The sequence below is a fragment of the Castor canadensis genome, chromosome 10, assembly GCF_047511655.1.
Source record: "Castor canadensis chromosome 10, mCasCan1.hap1v2, whole genome shotgun sequence".
Classification (NCBI taxonomy): Eukaryota; Metazoa; Chordata; class Mammalia; order Rodentia; family Castoridae; genus Castor; species Castor canadensis.
Window position 1 is genome coordinate 58,679,223 of NC_133395.1, and position 24,314 is coordinate 58,703,536.

At 36.8% G+C, this 24,314-nt stretch overlaps 1 protein-coding gene across 1 annotated transcript in view; it reads left to right on the forward strand.

Annotated features, from left to right (window-relative positions):
• The window catches only part of Gtf2f2 (general transcription factor IIF subunit 2), a 124,415-nt gene that overhangs the window by 72,120 nt on the left and 27,981 nt on the right, over positions 1 to 24,314 (forward strand). The window contains exon 5 of the mRNA XM_074043357.1: positions 1,031 to 1,112. Within this exon, the coding sequence (XP_073899458.1) occupies positions 1,031 to 1,112 (82 nt within the window). The remainder of the gene's footprint in view (positions 1 to 1,030; positions 1,113 to 24,314) is intronic.

The following is a 24,314-nucleotide window of genomic DNA, read 5'->3' on the forward strand; positions in this document are numbered from 1 at the left end:
AAGTGCATTCCTAGATAGCCAGAGAATTTCCTGTCTCTTCTCAAAGCCCACGTGAATTCTCATGGAAATATGACTGAACTGTAACTATTTCTAACTTCAGTCATACTATTTCCAGGGTGCCATAAACTGGTGTCAGTTTGAGACATTCATATTCATACTGTAAAGTAAGTAGGGCAAGGTCTGTCAAGTAACTCTTCCATAATGCTTGGTGCCCAGTAGGTACACAGTAGGTGCTAGCTTTTATTTCCTTTTTCTTATGGTTTCTCATTATTAATGGTAGGGAATTTTTCCTTTCTGTAGGGACAAATATTTACAGAAGATTCACTTTGTTTGGAGACAATATCTTGCGATACAGACCAGGCTGACCTGGAACTGATAGTCCTCCTGCATTCACCTCCTGAATGCTAGGATTACAAGCCTGCCTCATTGTGCCTGGTTAGCAGACTCACTTTGACACACACAGATTTGTAATTCTGCCGGGGAATAAAAATCAGAGCAACTGGCAGTCTGAACTGCTACACAGTATAACCTAGACAATGACCCTCCCACTTTCACAATATTTTCTGGTGGCCATTTTAGTCACAGGTTATTCTAGAATTTTATTTTATTTACTTGTTTATGCACACACACACACACATATACATCTTTTGTTTAGTGGATTAGGCTATCTGTGTTTTTGGAAGTTAGTTTTCTGTCAAAGGTGATATTACCCTTTAAAAATTTTTAATTCGATTTTATGTTCTGTAAGTCACTCTATTTTGAAAAAACTAAATGTGTAGAAGCTGTTGCTGGCCAGGGGCTTCTTGCAGCTCAAGAAGCAAATCTGATGGGTTCCAGTTTGCTACCAACAAAAAACAAGATTTCTCTATGTCCTGGCCAGTGATATGCTGTACACCTAATACTGTTCTTTGTTTCCTTGATTTTTGCTATGAATTCTGGTTTTGTCTTATTACTATAGATAATGTGTCAAAATGCAGTCTTGAAAATGATGAAGGTTAACCCTGAATACATTTTTTTCTTTCATTTCAAGATAAACTCTCATTGGAAGGAATAGTGGTACAAAGAGCTGAGTGCCGACCTGCTGCCAGTGAAAACTACATGAGATTAAAGAGGTTGGTGTTTGTAACTTTAAAATGATACCTGATAGCTCTCTTTGGTTATTGTTGTGTTTGCTTCAAAGGCATTTTGGCTTCACAACCAAGTAAAAGTGTGTTTGGTATTAGGAAACTTTCAGAACCTGGGCTGTTTATTAAAGGTACTTTAAATTATAGTATTAGTAGGCTATTTTTTTCTCTAGTGGTCCATATAAATCTTGACTCACTAAAACCATGTAATAAGGACTTCACACTGTCTTATTTTCAGAGGCTGTAATTTTCCTATAAAAGATATGTGGTCAAACTACAGTATAGAGCAAGTATGATTGCTAAAGTATTGTCTGTTCTCTTGATCTACAGAGCATTTTTTAAAACTTATATACTGTTAAGAGATTTTGCTTCTGGACTGCCCCCCAAAACACACACATACACACACATCTTTGTATATGGTTATCATTTTGTTATTAATACTAAAAAATGATGATTGCATATTCTTAAACCCCAAACTTTATAACTTTCAGTGAATCAGCAATTTTTTTTTTTTTTTCAGTACTAGAGTTTGAACTCAAGGTGTTCACCTTGAGCCACTCCATCAACCCTATTTTTGTGATGGGTTTTTTCGAGATAAGGTCTCATGTATTATTTTCTGGGATTGGCTTCAAACTACAGTTCTCCTAATCTTTGCCTCCTTAGTAGCTAGAATTACAGGCATGAGCCACTGGCATCCAGTGAGTCAGCAGTTTTTTAAACTCTGAGGAAATGTGGTATACCTGTTTCATCGTATACTTCAGCTTCAGAATTGTAAGTTCATTCATTGAGCACTTAATATCTGCCAGGTGCTCTGACAGGTGCTAGGGAACCAGTTGTGCGGGAACGTGCATGGTCCTAGTTGTACTGCAAGAAGTGGTCTCACTACCCAAGCATTGGCTGCAGCTTCTTGGATGTCAGCATCCTCATTTGTGAGACAGACCAGTTGAGCTGGCTCATCTCTAATTTTACATCATCCTTTAAAATTTCCACTTTTCTTAGGTTAGACTGTTTTTTGGAATGACACAGAGACTAGTTTTCTTGACTAATCATTCTTCTAATTTAAATGCCTCCCCAGGCAAGTAAAAGAATGACAATCAAAATGAAAATTTTTATAACAGTAAGTAACTTTGGCAAATAGACAGAAGATGTCTTGTTCTTTGTTTTTAGCCTATAAAGTTTATATATAATACAAGTCTTTTTAAGGATTAGTCTTCTTCACATAACTACTGAAATCAGAGAAATGCAAAATGTGGTTACTAAGCTCCTTGCCAAAATCTTTTTCTGTGGACTTAATTTTCTTTTATTAGGGTTTCTAAAGATTTCTGATGATGAGAGCAGACAGGTCACCTGCTGTGTTTGCAAAATGGATGTCTCTTAAGCAAAATTAAAATGAAAATTGTCCAGCTTTTCAATTGTGCTGAAAGACCAGCCATATATTTTAGCCTTTACTTAAGTGACTGAGGAAAAGAAACAGTGATTCAGGAGTTGATGATCATGTGAGTTTCATAGAGTAGATGGTAGATGACATCAGTCCTCTGAAAACTGAGATTTTTTTTTTTTTGACTAAGTGGAAAAAAATGGGGACAGGGCATTCAAAATAGACAAACAGGCAAAGACATGAGGAAGATTACAGGGATCTGCGTGGTATTCTGGAAGCCTGGAAAGTAGGATTTGTTTGAGAAGGTGACAGGAGCCACCTCTTTCTTGAACTCTAAAGTTTCATGTATATATGTATGTATAAAAGCTTGGCTGAATATCCACTACACATTTCAGATATGTCAGAAACTGAATTCCAGATTTTTTTCCCAAAAACCTGTTCCACGAGCACTCCTTCATCCCAGGTAACACCTACTCTATCCTCCAATTTCCTCAGTCCCAAAACCTTGGTTCCAGCTTGACTCCTCTTACACCCCACATCCAATGTTTCAGAAAAACCTTGTTGGCTGTACTTTAGAAACTTACACTACTGTAGTCTGACCATGTCTTACTACCCACAGAAGATGCCATTATTCCTTATCTGGATTATTGCAGTCATGGTCCACCAAAGTTCTTGCTCCCACCCTTGCTCCACTGTAGTCTCTTCTCTGCACATGAACCAGAGCAGTTCTTTTTAAAATCTGACTCATATCATGCCATCCTTCTGTTCATGTATTACTCACAGTGCTTTCTACATTGCTTATTATAATTCAAGTCTTTGTAATGGTCAACAGTTGCCTGCATGGTCACTCTACCACTCCAACTCCTTCTCTTTGTCGTCATTTCCTTTTCTCCCCCTCCTCATTCATTGTTCTCCAGCAACACTGATCTAACAATCCTTGAGCATCAAGACAGACTTTCTAGATAACTGCATGTACTACCTCACCTCTTTCAAGTCTCTTCTCAAGTACACCTTTTCACTAAGGCCTAACTTGACTACCTTACCTTATTCTACACTTTTCTTCATTGCACACACATATCACATCCCAATAAACTATATAGTTTAATTATGGTTATTGCCAGCATCTCCCTGCTGAAGTTAAATATCCCTTGGAAAGTTTTTTGCTAATGTTGATTTTTTGGCTTTTGTTTTTGAGGTATGTGTATTTTGTTCACTCACACATGTCTAGAATAGTAAATAGTAAATACTTGGTGAATGAATGACAGAAACAAGGCTGGAAATAATGAGTCTTATGTGCTATGATAAATTTTGACTTTGTATGCTGTAGCCATTAAGAAGGTACTGAAGAATTTTAAGCTGGGTGGAATCCAAAGAGATTTGTATTTAGATCCATCATTCTAACCTAGTATAAAGACTAGAAATAGTGAGATAAGCTAGAGGCTGATGAAAAACCCACGTACATATATGGGGCACTATCTGCGGGGAGGTGGGGTGCCATGTGAGGGTAGAGGGGGAAGGAAAGGAAAAGGGGTGAAATAATGGAAGTACACTAAATATATATGCATATGAAGACAGCATAATGAAACCACCAACCACCCTTTGGAAAGAGGAGGAGTAGGGAGAGGGGGAATGGAAATATAATGGAGGGGATAAACTTTTTCAAGGCATACTATACATATGTATGGAATTGCCACAATGAAGTCTTGTATTGTTAATGTATTGTAATTGGAAAGTAAAGGTAAAGACCCAGGTACAGAATGTCTGAAGACAAAAATGCTGGTTCTAGTCAAAAGGGAAACTAGGTTTGGGAAATGTTTGCAGATAGTTAGTGAGACTTGATGAATTCCAACTTGTATGGTTATGGGATGGAGAATTTCTCTTGTTGGAAGTGACTCTTGTGGCTTGGGCACATGTCCTGCTACAACTATTTCAGGTTGGCTCCATCCCATCCTGTGTATTGCACAGGCAGGTTCACACTGATGAGGACAGAGAAGATTTTGTGGTGCCCTGTCTGTACTTAAATTCCTTTAAGTACTTAATGTTGGATGCATGCTGTGGCCACTAAGGTGAAACTTAAATTAAATCAATCAGTCAATCAATCACAGGGTGCTATTCTTGTTCCAGAGAGTTACAGTCTTTAAACCTGAAGAAGCAAACATACACACACAGGATTATCTAAAGATCTGTTTATTGACACTGTAGTGAGGAGAGGAGTAGGAATGTGGTGGTGCCATTGAATGTAAAATGGAAAGGAAGATTTCTAGATTCAGGTAACATTAAAGTAGGAGTGTTTAAGAGCAGAATTGACAAGTTAATACTTGAGATATCCTATATCTAGATATTTCACACATATTCTCAAAAATTTTTTGACACTCCTATGAATGTTTTCTCCTAATGACATTTGAGATTGTTTGTTTGTTTGTTTTAATAATCTGGTTCTTGTCTCACTTTTTGGCTTCATTTTCAACTATTCCTCTTTACATAGACATTGTATAGTTGTATCATACTATAAGTTATCCCAGATAAGGTAGGCCCGTTCTCATCTTGCACCTTTGTTACTGACATACTCTATTCTCAGCCTAAAATTTCTTATCTGTATTCTACTAAGATCTTTCTGAACCTTTAAAACCAACCCTAGTGTCACTCAGCAGAACCTCTCTATAGTTCTCATTCTCCATTCCAGTTAGAATCTGTTACTCTTCTTTTCCATATTCCCATGTATTTATTCTTCTTTAATGGTACATGTAAATGTCTTATGTTTCCTGTTGCTTAAGGAATACATAGTTGCATCTTCTGTATGACTATGATCTTTGTGGTAGCAGACTATCTTCCTTTTTTCCTTCCTACTCTTTCCTCTCGCCTTTCCTTCCTTTTTTTTTGGGCATACTCTTAGTATGTAGTATACTGTATTGTGAATAATAAATATCCAAAAACATTTGTTGGACTGAAATGGACTGAAGTATAAAAGAAGTGGCAAAAATACATGCAGAAACATGGAAATCATTGGCATTCAACTTCTATTTTTTTTTTTAGTTAGAACTACACTTGAAACCTGGACTTTGTTTTTCAGTTTTATACATACACATTTGTATGTACATGTGTGTAAACACACACACCTAGAAAATGATTGCAAAACAGATGGAGAAGCATTTCATAAAAAATTAAAATAAAATAAAATAAACCAGATTGGGAGTGTGGTTCAGTGACAGAGTGCTTACCTAGCATGTGTAAGGCTCTGAGTATTCCATACCTAACACCACACAAAAATGTATACACACATGCACATGCAGTATACACACATATAATAAGAAATAAACAGTCTTCCATTTATAGAGGACCAGAGCCCTTTTATCAAAGACCTTTTTTTCCTTGATATAAGTCATTGAGTTTTTAAATTTAACCATTGAGGTTTTTTTTTTACTGTATTACATTTTAGCAAATGGCAGCTGAGCTATACTCTTAATAACATAAATGGCTGTATTACAAAGTGTAATATTATAAATAATGTATTTATAAATAATGCCCTTTAAGAAAGATCAGTCTTATTTTAGTGGGAATTTAATTTTAGTAATACATTCTTATTGTAGCTCTCTGCTATTAAATTTTGACTGATGAATATCCAATTATGAGAATTATATATTAATCAAATACAAGTTAGTGAGATCCTATCATTCATTTAGTTAAAGGTAGAAATTAAATATATAACTAATATTATAGTAAACCCAAGAAATACGTAAACCCTTTAATGAAATTCAGGCCAAGAAAAAAATGATTATGCTGTAATTTTCTTTTGTCAGATCCCATCACATAGTAAGAAGTCCTGCAAAAATCCAGTTAGCTATCAAGAAAATGTGGGGGGAAGAAAAAGAACTTTGTTTGCCAGTCTTAAAATATTAACAACCCAACTTTTCATATGGCGAAGAAAAAATGTTCCATTGCCTCTATTACTTTCTCTGTATTTGACATTAATTTGAATTGACCTGAATATTTTATTAGGAGGAAATTTATTTCAAATTAGTAAGTATATTTAATGTCAGGTCATATATGATGTACTAATTAAAATTGATTTAATTTGTTTTGTTAAGAATAACTTTTATTTTAGCTTCTTAAGTTTTTCCTTAATCTTTGAATGATAAATTATATGCTTATCCTATTTATAATTCATGTCTTACTTCTTTGCTAAATATAAAGGGCCATCATCCTAATGTGTTTTATATTTAAAAAAGTCATACAATAGGACAATATATGGCTTTTAAACTTCTGTGTGTTTATGTCACCAACTCATCTAAAAATACTTTCCTCAAAAGTTTTTTTAGGGTTTCCTCAATAAAAAAGAAAGCTGCTTCCTTTTAGGAACCTATGAAGGTCAGAGAAAATTCTGAGCCTCTTCTTTCTGTTAAGATACCAAACAGTAGGAAGCAAGTTGTAATTCACATTCTTTCCTGGGAGAGGTTACCTGGCTGTACCTGTCTAGATTGCTAATGTTACATAATGTAGTAAAAGATGTCTTAGAACATCTCACTCTAAGTGATTTTTCTTATATATTAGAATGATTATCATATATATGTATATATGTGTACATATATTCCTACATAGAAAAGAAGTGCAAGGTGAATTAAAAATAGGATGACCATATCATTTAACATTTAAAACAGTAATCTTTTGAAAATGAAAGTAGGCACTAATCAGAACAGATGCCACACTGAAACAACAGTGTCAAGTGCAACTGTACCAGATAAACTGGGACCTACATTTACCCTGTTTGTAAGTAGCCCTAGTACATCAAAATGCTAACCTTTAAATAAGAACTGAAAGATGAGAGTCATGATAAAAGCACTGTCACTTACAGAATATATACTAGAAATTCCAGATCAGAGCAAACCACTCTGGGTGAAAAGAAACTCTGTGGGCTTCCCAGATGATTTTATGACTAGGGAAATACAATGTGGGATTTTAGCTTTCTGGTAATCTCATATGAAATAGTTTTTGATGAAAATTGAGATTAATTATTAATATAATTGAAGTTTTTATGCTTTTATTTGTATCAGAAAGTCCAATGCAAAGTAATTTAAAAATAAAAGAAATGCACTGACTTACATAATGAATCCAGTGTTGTGACTCATTGGTGCTCTAGTTGATTTTAATTTTCTTAGTTCTTTCTCCAGACTGGTTTTTCTCCTGGTAGCAAACTAGCTGCCCTCCAGCCCTGCCTCTTTGTTCATTTGGGGCCTCAGAAGTTAAATGACCAAGACTTCAACCAGCCATTAAACAAAACACTTCACTTCCTTCAGTGAGCCAAATGGATCTGATTCTATCCCTGGATCAATAAATGTGTCAATAAAGATGAGATTACATGGAATGATGAGGGCCCACCCATGAAAATACATAGGCGTTAGGTCAATCCTGTCTGAAACAGGTGGCTACTGCTCAGGGAAGGAGTGGAATGGATGCTTAGGGAGGCAGTCATAGTATCTATGCTAAACCAGTTCTACCAGGAAACATCACAGGGATAGGATGCATTCTTTAGGAACTGTCAAATCCTTGATTACTTCCCTTGAGGAAGGACCATTATATCTTTAAACAGGGTCATGGCTTTTATTACAAAGCAACTAATTCTCTATCTACAAAGATGCCTTGATAATAAAGTTGGGAAGCTAAGAGGTTGAGCTCTGGCATCAGACTGCTTGGGTTCCAAGACCAATTTCCTACTTACTGGCTATATGATTTTGGGCAAAGTACATGACCTTTTTGTGCCTTTGTTTACTCATCATCTAGAAAATTGAATGATGACATTTATCTTAGTGTTATGGTAAAATTAAATAAAATAATAGTCTACAATTGCAAAGAGTCAGCATAGAATATGTACTCAGTAAATGTTAACTATTAGTCTTGTGACAAGTACCTGTGTAAAACCTCCTGTCCTGGAAGCTTGGTGGGAGATATTCCCAACCCCCACCTATTTATCTCAGTTGTCATGATAGAGGGGATTTGCATGCAAGGATGCCTTTCAAATACCAGTCTTAAGATAGATGATTTAGTAAAGTTTGAATTAGAACTACAGTAGAAAAAGAACTAGAACTTAGAGAAGAAATCTGGAGATTTTGTTCCATGATAATCTCTTTTCAAAATAAACATCCCTTGTGGGGAAAAAGGAACCCTTTTACATAGCTGGTGGGAATGCAAACTAGTACAACCACTCTGGAAGAAAATTTGGAGGCTTCTTAAAAATCTAAACATAGATCTACCATATGATCCAGCAATACCACTCTTGGGGATATACCCAAAAGACTGTGACACAGGTTACTCCAGAGGCACCTGCACACTCATGTTTATTGCAGCGCTATTCACAATAGCCAAGTTATGGAAACAGTCAAGATGCCCTACTACTGACAAATGGATTAAGAAAATGTGGTATTTATACATGATGGAATTTTATGCTGCCATGAAGAAGAATGAAATGTTATCATTCGCAAGTGAATGGATGGAACTGTAGAACATCATTCTGAGCGAGGTTAGCCTGGCCCAAAAGACCAAAAATTGTATGTTCTCCCTCATATGCAGACATTAGATCAAGGGTAACAGAACAAGGGGATTGGACTTTGATCACATGATAAAGTGAGAGCACACAAGGGAGGTATGAGGATAGGTAGGACACCCAAAAAGCTAGATAGCATTTGTTGCCCTCAATACAGAGAAACTAATGCAGATACTTTAAAGTTACAGAGGCCAATAGGAGAAGGGGACCAGGAACTAGAGAAAAGGTTAGTTCAAGAAGAATTAATTTCGAATGTAACACATGTACAGGAAAGCAATGCGAGTCAACTCCCTGTATAGCTATCCTTATCTCAACTAGCAAAAACCCTTGGTCCTTCCTAATATAGCTTATACTCTCTCTTCAGCAAAATTAGAGATAAGGGCAAAATAGTTTCTGCCTGGCAGTGAGGGGGTGGGAGGATAAGGGAGATAGTGGGGGTGGGTTAAGGGAGGGGGTGGGGGAAGAGGGGAGAAATGACCCAAACATTGTATGCACATATGAATAAAATAAATTAAATAAAGTAAACATCCTTAAAGGAATAGAACTACTTGGATATTCTCCAGATTCATATTTGGGGAACTGAGTTAACTCATCATCTTTTCATCAATTCTTTTCTCTGTGCTCAAGGACTTCCTGATGTTACTACCATTACTTTCATGCACATGTCAGAAAATCATGGGGCTTTAGTTTATAAATCTCCTATTGGGTGTTTAGAATCTTTCTGGAAGGTGCAAAGGAAAATAGTCTTGAAATTTTCCCAAGTTGTATCTGGAAATAGTCTCAGCATGCTCTGCTACAATGATACTATGACTGGTGGCTCATCTGAGGTACCCAAATGTCTCAATTTTTTTTTTTCAGTACTGGGAGGAAGGGAGTTTAACCAAGAGCCTCATGCTTGCTAGGCAAGCACTTAGCACTTGAGCTATACCCCCAGCCCTTTTGTTTTTAAGATCGAATCTTGCTACCTTTGCCTTGGCTGGCCTCCATCTCAAGATCATCTTGCCTCTAGTTCCTGAGTTGCTGAGATTACAAGTTTGTACCTCCACACCCTGCCCAACTGTGTACTTTTTAAAATCTGAAGTTAAACATCTCTTTTTAATGAAAGATTATTTTTAAAGGCCAAAGAACAGGAATTTATTCTGAAGAGCTAACCCAAGGGAAGAAGGCAACTAAGCCATAAAGCTGCTTTTGTCACATCCTTTCCCTTGAACTGTTCCTCTTTCATTACCCACTTGCAAGTAAAGGATGGTCTGAAAGAAGATGGATGTCTTTATTTAAGAAGACTAAAACAGGGCTGGTGGAGTGGCTTAAGTGGTAAAGCGCTTGCCTAGCAAGTGTGAGACCCTGAGCTCAAGTCTTACAGGAAATATTTGGTGCAAGGAAGGCTCCTTATGGAGCATCAAGGGTATCAGTTGCCCCTTTCCTCCAGAAACTGAAAAAGCACCTTTCCCAAATCCCTGTGCTGCACACTGGCCCTAGAGATCTACTTTAGTGATCAAATAAGGATGTCCAAATGAGTATAAAAGCTGTTAGGAAAATATTTTTATAAATGAAAGCACTGGCATAAACAACAAAGTTTTATAAATATATATATATATATTATTTCCTGCTTTCAAGACCTCTGTTGTTTTAATTAGGAAGAGAGGAGTTTTTCATTATGAGTGCTGTCTCACCTGAACATCTCTTGTCCTGGGAATTCCCCATGTTCTACTTGCTCCTGGACTGGTGACTCTCCTGAGGTACCCAAATATGTGGTTGCTTTTTGTTTGTTTGTTTGTTTAATATGGGGCTATACATCTTTTTAAATCAAATATATGTTTTTAAAGGCCAGAGAACAGGGCAGTCTTCAGGATTCTAGCCCTTTTTACTCTGCTGCCATTCCAACTCAGGTGTGTACTAGATCAAAACCCGTCACTTTCACTCTGCCCCACGTACATCATGTGCTTTCCTGACCTGCTTTTTGCAGCGTTCTTTCTTTGCTTTCTGCTTGCCAAATTCCTATTCATTCCTTAAGATACACTCAAATGTCAAATATCCCCAACCGTTTCTCTCCAGACAGGACAAACAGCATGTCTACCAAGCTTCTGCTGTGCTACTAATTACATTTTGGTTTTCATTTTATTTTTATTACTTTTTTCTTGTATCTACTAGATAGTGAGCTTCTTAAAGTCAGGGACCATATCTTATTTATTTTGTGTTCATGTTCAGTGAACACAAGTAAAGATCAGCATTTTAAAATTAAGGATTTCTAGTTATATCTTCATTTGTGAGTATCCAGAATGGTACTCTTTTTTTTTTTTTTTTTTTTAGAAAATGCCTTTAGCTGTGTTTAAGATTAAAATTATTAAGTCCTGAGCAGCAGTATTGTCATGTGGTGGAGTTTCTACAGAGCCTCACAGCTTCACAGGATAAAAATACCTTGGTACACAATTTCCCTTTGTTCCTTCACAGTTGAAAATCAACAGGGCTAACCTGAGGCAAAACTGTGAAGTGTGGAAAGTTTGTCTTTTTTATCTGGCCATCTTCTTTTTTTTACTTTTTTTCTTAGCAGTGTCTGTCTTTAGGCACTTTTTATCCTATTCTGATTCTTTTCATTCTATCAGTTTGAATACATTTTAAGAATAATGGCATAAGTCAAATTTGGGCATTTGAGTTTAAACCTATTGTTACTAAGTGTGAAATAAAAGTCATTAGATTACCTGTCCAAGATATTTGAGTAGGCAGTTTTTTCCTTGAGGAAGTAACAGAAGTTATTGGAATTATATCATTTATAGGTTGGCCCCAAACACAAAAACTGAGTAATGGTTTTAGTTTGCTGGAAAACTAGTCACCAGGACAACCATCTCTGCTTCCTGGGCCAATGGGCAGATCTGGCCTAGCTACATTTGTTAGAGATCTGTTCTGAAGATTTAAAACTGGCTGTTGAGGGTGACCCACAGCAGTGGCCAAATTCACTTAGGCAAATTACTGACTAGACCGTATGGTGCCCTTGTACAAATTAAAATAAGATGCTCCTTCCTCAAGTGTTTTTATTTTTATCTGTTAAGATATCTGTGGTTAATTTACAGATTTTGTTAAACAAGGCGTTACTGCCATCTGCCAGAAAACTGCCACAGTAGTTAATACGAACCTTTGCTGTCTTTGATACGAATGTGCCTTCCATATGACACCATTGTGAACTGCAAAACAAGCAAATCTGAGAAGGACCTACACTTTACAATTTACTGCTGGCCTGTGAATGTCCTTTTGTTTGCCAGTTTACTTAAAATTTATTACGCTTTTCCTGGTCCTTGCAAGCACTGGGATTTTTAACGTTTGTTCCATGATTCCTTGAAGCTTTTTAACACTAAGAAACAATAACATATGTTCCTTTGTTACAGAATGAGGGTCCTATTCAGTACATTGAATCAGTAGGCTACTAAATGACCTGCAGTTATTAATGCTGTTAAGCAAGTATTTAATACTCAAGAGCCAGATACATGCTTATAATCCCAGCCAGGCAGGGGGATGGGGTATGAGGTCAGCAGAGGCAAAGCACAAGACCCTATCTGAAAAATAAAACGAGGGGGTGGTAGAACACTTTCCTACTAAGCATGAGGCCCTGAATTCAAACCCAGTACAGAGAAACACACACACACACACACACACAAATCCTTAAGTTTTAGCAGTTTGTCACCAAAATATAAGATGTGACTCATGAACGTATACTATGTATGTTGCATGAGACTTTAATGACTGTACCACTTCCCTGCTTATTGAAGCTAAAACAAACTTTATAAGATGATCTGGCCTTCAAAACTGTAATCTGATCTAACTTCTTCATCCTCTTCTTTTTTGAGGGGGGAGGGGTGGGATGGGCAGCACTGGGATTTGAACTCAGAGCCTCACATTTGTTAGGCAGACACTCTTACTGCTTAAGCCACTCTGCCAGCCCCTTTTTTGTGTGTGTTGGGGTATTTTCAAGATATTTTTGAACAATTTGTCCAGGGCTGGCTTCAAACCAAGATCTTCCTGATCTCTGCCTTCTTAGTAGCTAGGATTACAGGCATAAGCCACCAGCACCCAAATAACCTCCTCTTTCACCACACTACTCTCTTATTCATTGGGCAGCAGCTAAAGAGGCCACCTTTTTTGCCCACTAAATAGAACAAGACAGTCCCATCTAAGAGGGCTCTTTCTGCCTATGCACAAGCCTTTTATCAGATCTTCACGTGGCAGCCTCCTTTCTGTCATTTAGTTCTCATTTTATATGGCACTTCCTCAGATAAGCCTTTCCTGACTCCCCTATGTGAAGTAGGATAGCCTTCTTCCCAAAGCCACCACCTCATTACTTTCTGTGCCATTACTTAGCTTGATTATATTTTATCACTGTGTATACTCTATTATTAATCATTTATTGAGTTATCATAAAATTGAATTAGCTTAATTTACTCCAAAGTTAATTTTTTAATCTCAATGAAAAATTGAGCATGTCTTTGGTATGCTATATCATACGATACATACATATGCCATAGTACTATAATTTGGGTCTTAAACATACTAATAGACCCATGTGTTAAAGGCTTGATTCCCAGAGAGGCAATATTGGGGGAGGTAGAAACTTGAAGAGGTGGAGGTCTAGTGAGAGGTCTTAGTCATTAGAGGTGTGCCTTGTAGGAGATAGTGGGACACAAGCCCCATCTTCCTCCTTTTGTATCCCAGCCCTGAGGTGAGTGATCTTGCACTGCTACTTACTCCCCACCATGATGTGCTACCTCATTGCTAGCCCAAAGGCATTGGGGCCAACTGATCTTGGACTGAAACTTCTAAAACTGTGAACCAAAATAAACTTTTTCTCTTTACAAGTTGATTATCTCAGGTATTTGTTACTATAGAAACTGAAAGCTGACTAACACACATAGTGAGCAGAGTTTTCACCTCAGAATAAATATTTTATAATATAATACCAAAGTTTCCACAGCCAGAGCTTCACAAATTTACGTAAACCCATTCAGTAAGCTTTGAGTGCCTATTATGTCCCAACACTCAGGAATGAAAAGATGAATAGGACATTTTTCCTGCACTTGAGTCACTCACTGTAAATAATTTTTGATGTGTAACATTCTATGTAGTTTCAAAAAGATAGTCTACCTCATGAACTATGGCTAGACCTTTTACCTTTCAAGACTATTTCATAGTCCAGAAAGGCACAGCTGAGTAGAAGAAACTCATACACACGTGTGCACCACATACATGCACACCTTGTGAAGCTAACATGAGCAAGAAAAAAAATTGATTTACAAATCTGTTGTTTACCAGTACTTCTGGTACACATACCAGTTTTGATGGAGGCGGGTGTAATGACGGACAAATGCTATTTATTGTTCACAGAATTTTCACTTCTTCTTACATAATTACATTGAATGCCATATGGTGTTTTAACTGTAACTCATTAAATTACTAGCGGTTTATATTTCTTTAATACAAAACTTTAGACATTTGTTTTTCATAAAAATGTTATCCTGCAAAAAGAAGATAATTCATAGAATACAGCACAGTGACTTTTCCAGAAATAATTCCCATGTGGGTTCTGATTTGTTGGGGTTTTTGTTTGTTCTTGTTTTTGGTGGTACTGAGGTTGGAACTCAGGGCCTCACACTTGCTAGGAAGGTGCTCTACACTTGAGCCACTCCACCAAGTCCCATGAGGGTTCTGAATGGTGAGGATACAATACAGTTGCTCAAATATATGAAATAACTATTGTTAACCATATTGAAGAAATAATTGATTTTTATTTCAAGGACATTTTGTTTTGAAAATTATTTCTTGGTTTGATATACTAATTTTTTCTTCCTGAAGCTAGAAGAATAAGTTGTTTCTATTAGTTAGGTTTTCCAAATAGTTATTAAAACCTTCAAAGTCTGTAACTTTAAAAAAATTTAATTTTTTAGTGAATAAAAGTCTGTCTAAACAATATTAACATATTATACTTATAATCCATTCCTCACATACAGAGTTAATTAAGAACATAATTTACCCTTATCTTTAACTTAGTTTTTCATGTGAACACTTGCCTTTGAATTATTTGGTAGATGCCTTCAAGTATTATCAAGAATAGTTAATTAGCCCACCACAGGACAAGCCCTGAAATGTTTATGGTTTGCAAGTTCTTTTATTTGTTTTATGTAGTTCTTCAGTCCTCTCTTGTCAGCTGTCATTTTGTCATGTTGATTGTGTTACTGTCTATTGCATCCCCTCTCCTTTTTCTGATTTAGTGTTTTCAATTTCCTGTGAGCTCAAGAGTCCTGCATAGAAATTCCCATTAGACTGGAGAGTGTGTGTAAAAGAGGATGGAATAGACTCTGAGAGAAGGTCAAATGGGCTCACCTATGAGTCAAGCACCCAGAGCTGCCATGGTTGGCCTTGTGACATCTGTTTTGTTGCTGAGATACCTTTTTTCCCCCTTCTTTCTTGCTCCTGCTTATGGCAGGTGTCGTTGGACTTAATAAATTACAAAATAGAAAATATGTAGAATATCTCATTTTAAAACCTCTCCTTTGGATCACTTGGTCTTTGTTAATATGATACACGTGTACCGTCTCTTAAAATCAGATACATAATAAAGTATTGGTAATTAACTCTCCTGGCATCTTTCCAAGTATTTGGCTATAAAACTGAATCATGCAAGTAAATGAGTTCTATTAAGCTGTTGATTGTCGAAGCTTATTCCTTTGCTTTTTATTTAAATCTCTGTTATGGATGAAACATGAAGTTTCAAAAAAAATGTTATGAGTGGTGCTGGGGACCAAATCCAGTACCTCATATTTACTAGGCAATGCATTATCCTCCCCAAGATTATTTGAGTGTTGACAACATATCAAGATATTTTGTAATCAATCCCAATGTATATTCATGTGTAATATCTTTGTTGGGTATTACCTACCTACAATGTGTAAGAAAGACAGGATTTCTGTGTTTATGGGGCTTGTATAGTACATAGTCTTTTTCAAACTTTTGTAAATGTGTACAAATGAGTTGGAGCCTTCATTACAATCTTGGCATTGTGGTGCATACCTGCAATCTCAGCACTTGGTAGGCTGAGGCAGGAAAACCATAAGGTGTAGGCCAGTTTGAGCTACATAGCAAGTTCTAGGCAAGCCTGGACCATATAGCAAGATCTTCGCTCCCAATAACCAAAAAAAAAAAAAAATATTCTAGGACTAGCCACAGAGTTTTTGACTCCATGAGTCTGAATTGGAACTAGAAGTAGGCACTGTTCACTGGCAACCTGATGATTCGCATACTGGTGGTCCTTAGAACATTCTAGTCTTACATATAAAGAATTCTTAATGAGGAGGTATAGCTTTCAAATAATATGTGAGGAATCCATCCAATGCTATATGCAACCCAGTTGCCATTTCATCTGTAATTAAACCACCATCATGTACCACATAGTGATGTTTTAGTCAGCAAGAGACCACATATGCAAGATCTATGCGACCATGTCTCACAAGATCATTACCTCGTGACATGGTAAGCCCCCTTAGTTTGTATATGTGCACTCTGATGTCCACACAGTGACATTCTCAGAATGTGTCACTTCATTAAGCAGTGAATAGCTGTGTCTCAGAAGTCTTTTTTTTCAATACCCCTCCAACTGTTGATGTTTTCCCATAAGCATAGCACTGGTCTGTGACCAGTTGTCTGCCAAAGACAACAGTGGTACAGAGCTAGAGCAAACACAAAACATTTGCACTAAAGACTTTAAAAATGAAATGTCAGAGAGTGTGTCTTGAAACATACACAGAATTGTGTTAGTGGTTGCTCTAAGGAGAGGATTCCGATGGTTAGAGGAGAATTACTTTTAATCATGAGTTCTTTCGTACCTTACAAATTCTGTACCATGTGATTGTATTACCTAAAGTACATATGAGAACATATACCGTGTTGGAACCATGCCTAAAACTACACTATTGATTGCTGTTTCACAACAGCTGATCTTAGCCAGATGCCAGTGTCTGACGCCTATAATCCTAGCTGCTTGGAAGGCAGAGATCATGAGGATCATGGTTCGAGGCCAGACAGGCAAATAGTCACAAGATCCTATCTCAAAAAAAGGGCTGATGAAATGGCTCAAGTGGTAGAGCACCTGCCAGCAAGCATGAGGCCCTGAGTTCAAACCCCAGTACCACTTAAACCTTCCTTTGTTTTTAGCTTTTCCTATTGTAAACACTTTATTTGAATAATCCTTCTCTTCTTCAGAAGTTTATGATATCCCTTTACCATAAGTTTCATCCTTATATATACAATACTATTTGGAAAGAATTCGCCTTTTAGAGTATGTAATCTTTCCATTTTGACAGCTTTCTTTCCATTGATTCATGCCTTCTTTTGTATCTTTCTATGGTATGCTTTCCAGTTTCCTTCTTAAAGAACTGAACTTTTTAGTAAGGGTAGTGTCTATTGTAAATGCTTTTCCTTTAATAAAAAATATAGTTAGATGAAATAGAGGAAAGATACTTTGATATATTTGTACTATCGCCACTTTATCATTTTTCAGTTGTTTCTCTTCTTAAGGTAAATAATTCTACTCTCTACAAATGTATATTAACATTTAAAGAGTATCTCATTAGCATATGAAATTTAGAAGAATATGTAGTCAAGTTTTATGTAAATTTTCCCATGGTTATTTAAATAAAAATACAAAACAAAATTTCTGGTATTATTGATCTTAGATAGAAAATAACTTGTTTCTAAAAATTCATTTTATTGATATATCTGCAGTAATAACAAAATCCACTATTGTGGAACCAGGTTATAAGGCCAGACAAGTTTTCTAAAATAAATATATTATTTCACAGATACCTAAATATGTGAAAACTTATCCAATTGTACTCTTTAAGCATCTTCACCTTATTGTATGTTACACTTCAATAAATCTGTTTACAGATTTATTGCAAAACTTGCTTGAAATACACTTCCTTTCTAGTCTTGCCTTCAGTTGATACACCGAAGATTTTCTGCCAGTTTTGCTAATGGACCTTAAATGGATTGTGAGTCCTCTGGTGACAGCTGCATAGAGAGATGAGTCAAGTCCATGGGGGACTGGTGCATGCCTGGGGAGCAGGGAAGGCTCTTCTGGGAAAGTGATGACCAAGGAGGAACTTGCCATGCAGCAAAGGGGGACTGAGGGCTAAGAAAAGTGTGACAAATTGTAGGGATCCCAAGTAAGGAATCCTCAGAAGTTCCAAAACACTTCCTTTTGGCTGCTAGTCTGTCTTGCACACTCCTCCACTAGATTGTAGCCTTTTATTATTTATTTTTTGGTTGTACTGGGGTTTGAATTTAGGGCCTTGGTAGACTGGCAGTCTACCACTTGAGCCACGTTCCCAGCCCTTTTTTTTTTTTTTTGATGGAGGTGCAGGGATTTGAACTCAGGGCTTCATGCTTGCTAGACAGGTACTCTACCATTTGAGCCATGCTGCCAGCCTGCTTTTGTTATTTTTCCAAACAGGTCTCATGTTCATGCCTGGGCCAGCCTGGACTACCACCCTCTTATTTATGCTTCCCAGGTAGCTGGAATGACAGGCATACGCCACCATGCCCAGCTTTTACTGGTTGAGACGGAGGTCTCCCAAACTTTTTTCCTGGACTGGTCTTGAACCACAGTCCTCTCAGGTAGCTAGGTATGAGCCACCACACCTGGCCAGGTTGTAGCCTTTTGCTATTGGTTTCTCCAGAGTGCCCAACCTCAGGCCAGGCTAGTATTGGGCTCCAGACCTCTTGAAATTGGTGTCATATGTCTGCTCACTGCATTCACAAACCCCCTCTTTCCTGCAGCCTGCTGGTACTGAGTAGAGTAGCTGCTCTTTAGCCCTTGTATTTCTACCTCCCTCTCTTCCTTCCCTCCTTCCCTCCCTCTTTCATTTTAACAGTACAGGGATTTGAACTCAGGACTTCACATTTGCTAGACAGGCACTCTACCACTTGAGCCATGCCTCCAACCCTTTTTACTCCAGTTATTTTGGAGCTAGATTCCCACTTTTTGGCCCAGGCCAGCCTAGCCCACGATACTCCTATTTTACTCTTTCTGTGGTAGCTGGAATGACAAACAGTTGCCACCATACCCAGCTTTTTTGGGTTGAGATGAGACCTGATGAACTTTTTTTTTTTTTTGCCTGGGAGCTGGCCTGGAACTGTGATCCTCCCTGCAGTAACTTGGGGTGACAGGCTCCATGCCACTACAACCAGCTGTTGGTTGAAATGGTATCTCACAAACTATTTGCCAGGTCTAACCTCCAATCCTGATCCTTCCAATCTCAGCCTCCCATTTAGCAAGGATTATAAACTTGAGCCACCAGCATCTGTCATCCAATCTTGTTTTTGTCTTTTCTTTTCCCTTTTCTCTTGTTTTTTTTTTTTTCTTGTTCTCTCAGTCTGTTGCTCTCTTTTTTCACTGTCTCTTTTTGAACTTCTGTGATTCCTCACCATTCCTGGAATTTGCCACCTTCTTTTCTGCCCCTCATCCCTGCCTTCCTTTGCACAACAAACTCCTATCCAGGCAAGGTCATCTCCTTCCCAGAAAAGCCTTCCCCTACTCCATGCAAGTGTCCATCATCTCCATGAGTTTTGCTCCTCTCTCTGTTGAAACTCTCCTACACAGTCCTGTTTATCTCTTTGGACTTGCCTTTGGTGGTCTGTTGAGAGATGGTAGATATGTGAGGTCAGTTTAAAAGTACAGACTTTTGTTGGTGAGAAGACAAGGTATAAATGCACATTTAAGACAAATTAACAGGATATTTATAATCCAGTGTGAAGGGAAAAGCTTGAGTAGAAAGTCATTGGAATGATGAAGGAGAAACGTTAGAGAACTGTTGGCAGCAAGGAAGACTTTGGTGATGGAAGGAATTTTTTGATCATTTCATATTTCTTTTTAGAAATATGAAGAACACTAATTATATACTATTCTTAGCTCTACAAAGAAGGACTGATGTATAAGATTTAGGTCTGATACACCCCCTTCCTTTCAGTTTAATAAGGAAGGTGAGACAGGCACATAGGAAATTAGAGTAATTGATTTGATAATGACAACCCACATGTAGTTAGGGTGGTTGAGCATGACAGGAGAGGCTACTCCGGTTTGTAAGTAATTCATATGTATTGTGCAATGCTGGTGAAAAACCATTCAGAGGGGAAGTACTACCAAGGCAGAGTTGGGTGGTTGAGAAAAGAGTCTTCCATAGAATTGTGTGGACAGGTTGCCCTACTAAATAGGGTAAGATTTCAAGGACCTAATTTGAGAAAATTTAAAAGATAAATTGAAGTGCTGAGTAAGCATCTTTTATACCATAACATTAGCAGTTGTAAAAGCATAGCTTTGCCTAGTATTTACTACAAGTGAGAAAGTTTTGTATAATACCAGTCTTTTTTAATACCAGTGGTAGTTTGGGGGAAAATCTGAAGCTAGTACTGTTAATGTACTTAATGATATGCTATACATAACTAGCTATATATCATATAATTAAACAGCACTTTTTTCTTTTTTGGGTGATACTGGGGTTTGAAGTCAATGCAGGTGCGCTACTATTTGAGCCACTATCCAACCCAAACAGCACTTTATTTGAACTAGGATTTTGTATTTGTAACATTGTCTCACCAAAAGGTCATAATATTAGATCCCCAGAGCTTCTAAAACAAGCAACAAAAAAAGGTTGTAATGTAATTAACATTGGTTAAAATACAAGTATAGCATTTGTTACTTTTAACTGTTCTACTACAAGTTCTTAGTGTCCATGTAAATTCATGAAGAAAAGACAAGCATTTAGGTTTGGGTCTCCTTAGTTTGTATAGAAGTTTGTTGAAAGGTAGATAATTTAATTTTTTCAGGGTAAGTCCAGTTCAAGCATTAATCTCTTGCCACTGTTTTACAAATGTTCATATCCAGCTTTTATTTTTATTCTTGAACTTGAAGTTTTAATTCTTCAAAGTTGAATCTTCTTTCTTACCTCCTGAGTACATCCTCTTGATGAAGAGAGAACAAGAGACCATACAGTCTCGAACCCCACCTGTACAGCAGGGGATCATTAAGCAATCCTTCTTTGCCTTTTTGCAGGCCTAAGTGGCAGTCTCATGGCTTTCACTGTAATAGCAGCTGGGCCTGAATGGAGCCTCCTCCCTTGGAAGCTCAACATTTCTTTTTCCATTTTTTTTTTTTCTTCCTGGATTGATTTGGCTTTAGTTAGCACAAAAATCTCTCAGTCTTTCAAACAGCATGTTAAAATTTATTTTTTTTTCTTTTAAGACATTCTCTCTGAATCTGATCCCTGACTAGTGACCATGTACTGGCAGATATTTCCCAGCGTTTATAGTTTCATGAAGTCACTAATGAAGTAGCCATTGCTATATTTGCTTAGTCACCATGGCAGCAGTGTCTTGGTTAGTGTACACCTGTGCAGCTTCCTGCAGTTTGACATGATATGCTGCTAATAATTCTGATTTCTACTCAGGCAACTGGAGTTTTGCAGAATGATATGTTTTTCTGTTGCTCAATAGTTGTTTGATCCCACTGCCATATCCTGTTGCATTGGGTCACAGAAATTTTAATTTGGAAAAATGATTCATATTCATGGTATATATCAAAGGAGCTAGCAGGAAACATTGTTTCCATCACCATAAGCAGGTTATTTCATCTCTAACCTAAACATTTTAAGAGTCAAAGAAATTGATTAGAGTTATACATTGAGGCTGCTTGGGTGCTTAACTTTAAATAATTTCAAATTGATTTTAGTATAATAAATGGGAAAATACTTCTCATGACAGTAATTTTTCCAGTCTCCTATTGTCTAGTTTCTGTTCTGTCTCTTTGAACTGTATTACCTCAACTCATTCCCGCCTACACACTCACTGTAAGTTCCTGTTGCCACTTCTTAGACTAACACTTGCATAAATCTATTTCCACTTTTTAAATGTGTTTCTTTCAGATTTCACATAGTGTAAACATGTCCTTTACAGAAAATACACATTCTCTAATAGACATTGCTTAGAGAAGAGAGTGTATGCAATTCACAGTGGCATCATTTCACACTTTTAAGAATCCAGTCGTAGTCTTAAAGAATGTAAAGATTGTCACTGTACCATCTGCTATAAAATGTGTAAAGGCTCACTTTAACCTTCATGTTCACTTCATACCTAAATTTCTATTACCAAACATCCTCTGTACTTTAAGCCTATGTTGTATATGAATTTAATCTATAAAAGCCTACTTCCCTTTAGTCATCTATTTTCTCCTTTTGATCTCTATAAAAATACAACTTGAAATCTTTACTAATTTCTTGGGTCTAAATATTGAACTGGAAGAAATATGGAAATGTTTTAAACAGTGTTCATTCAGTTCATATATATCTATATGTTTTCATTCATTCCTGCCTGACTCAGTTGTTGAATGGATTGTGCCAGGAGACCAAGGCTATAGTTTTGGGTGCCATTCAAGCATATCACCTGTGAACACAAACTTTGCTCTTGACTTTAACTGGCAACATGAGAATGAACCTCTAGACAGTCAGAGAGGGAACAGGGGTAAATAACTTGATTTAAAAAGCATTAACACAGTGAAAAAATAACATAGGAGTTTGTATTTTTCTACTGGTGAATCATCCTCACCATCAAATAGAAAGATGTCTATGAAAGCAGCATTTTTGAAGATGTACATAAGTGACCCAGATCATCATATCAACAGACTTAGAAAAGTAAAATGGCTTTGTTATTTCTTGACTATGCATCATGGCTATGCGTAACCTATAATTTTTATCATGCGTATATTGATGGTGCAGAAAACTTTGTTATACATTTGGATCTGTGATAATAGTCATGCTGTGACTAATGAAGGCTGCGTAGCCTGATATCCCTAACATTGTGTAGGAGTTAGAGGCTATAAAATAAGTAACTAAACTGTGAAGCAATTTGTAAATAGAAAACCATCAAGTATATCCATAAATCACCAAGACTGTTTTCACTCACCTCTTATTTAGAAAGGCTTTTACTGCATTCTAAATTTAATTTCCTTTGTATAAGACTAGGTATAAAAAATTAAGTTTGAACTGAACTAGATAATATTTTACATATTTAGGAAAAACTAGCTGAAACATTTCTATAATGCCTTTCTTAATGCTCCTAATAAAATGAAAGCTATTTGTTTTATTGAAACCATAAAGTATTGTATTGAGTTTTCCATAAGTCCTGTATATGAGAAAAGTTTGCATGTTGACCAGGTAACTTAATGTAGTGTTGAGTAATTCCTCATCAGATGATACTGAGGCACGTGTCTTTATCAGTTAGCAAATAAGCTCTCTGGGGAGATTACAGAAAGGTGGTCGGATTTGACTGTCTATTGAGAGGGCTGGCAACATGAACAGACATATTTGTGAAAATAGAAGATCTTTGTGTGATGGCTATGCTTAGCACTTTTATCAGTGTGGTGAACTTACAGGTATTCATGTTTCTGTTATGAAACTGAATTATTTTCGTTGTATTATTGGTAAGCTCTAGCAGTTTCTTTTAATTTTCAAGGAATTTTATCTGAAAAGCTGAAACTCTCAAAACCAAATTACAACCTTAAATTAAAGAATATATTTCAATCCTTAATTTAAAGAAAAGGCTTTTGCATTCTGTTTGCCTACAAGAAACACATTAGAGTTCTTTATTTTGATATAGTGAGATGTTTGATTTGAGTTTCCTTCTTGGCTTAGGACAAATTTAGAAGGGGAAAAGGCACCTAACTTTATTATTATTTCTGATGTTTTCATTAGTGATTTCAAATGCTAATCAAATTAGCAAAATTAAATAGAATTTTATGAAGTAAAATTTGAAATGATACCCATGTACATTAATTTCTACATTAGCCTCATAGCCTTTGCTCTAATACTTTGCTATTTACCATAAAAAATACAAAACTAAAAATTGCAAAAACAGCAAAGTGGAAGCAAAAGGAATTTTACATGGTAGATCTAGATGTCATTTAATCCTTCTAGAGAAATACTCAAGTCCTATGTTTGAGGTTTTTGTTTAGTTTTGTTTTGGGGACAGGGTCTCACTATGTGGATCAAGCTGTCCTGAAATTCAGGATCCTCCTACCTCAGCCTCCTAACTGTTAGGTTTACAGGCATGCTCCATCATGCCTGGTTCATTTCTTAAGTATTTCTAGTCAAGTTGTATTTCGATCATGTCTGGTATTATCTACATTTTTCCTTGTAGTTGCCAACAGTTTAGAAAAGTTGACTAACCTGACCAACACACACCTAGT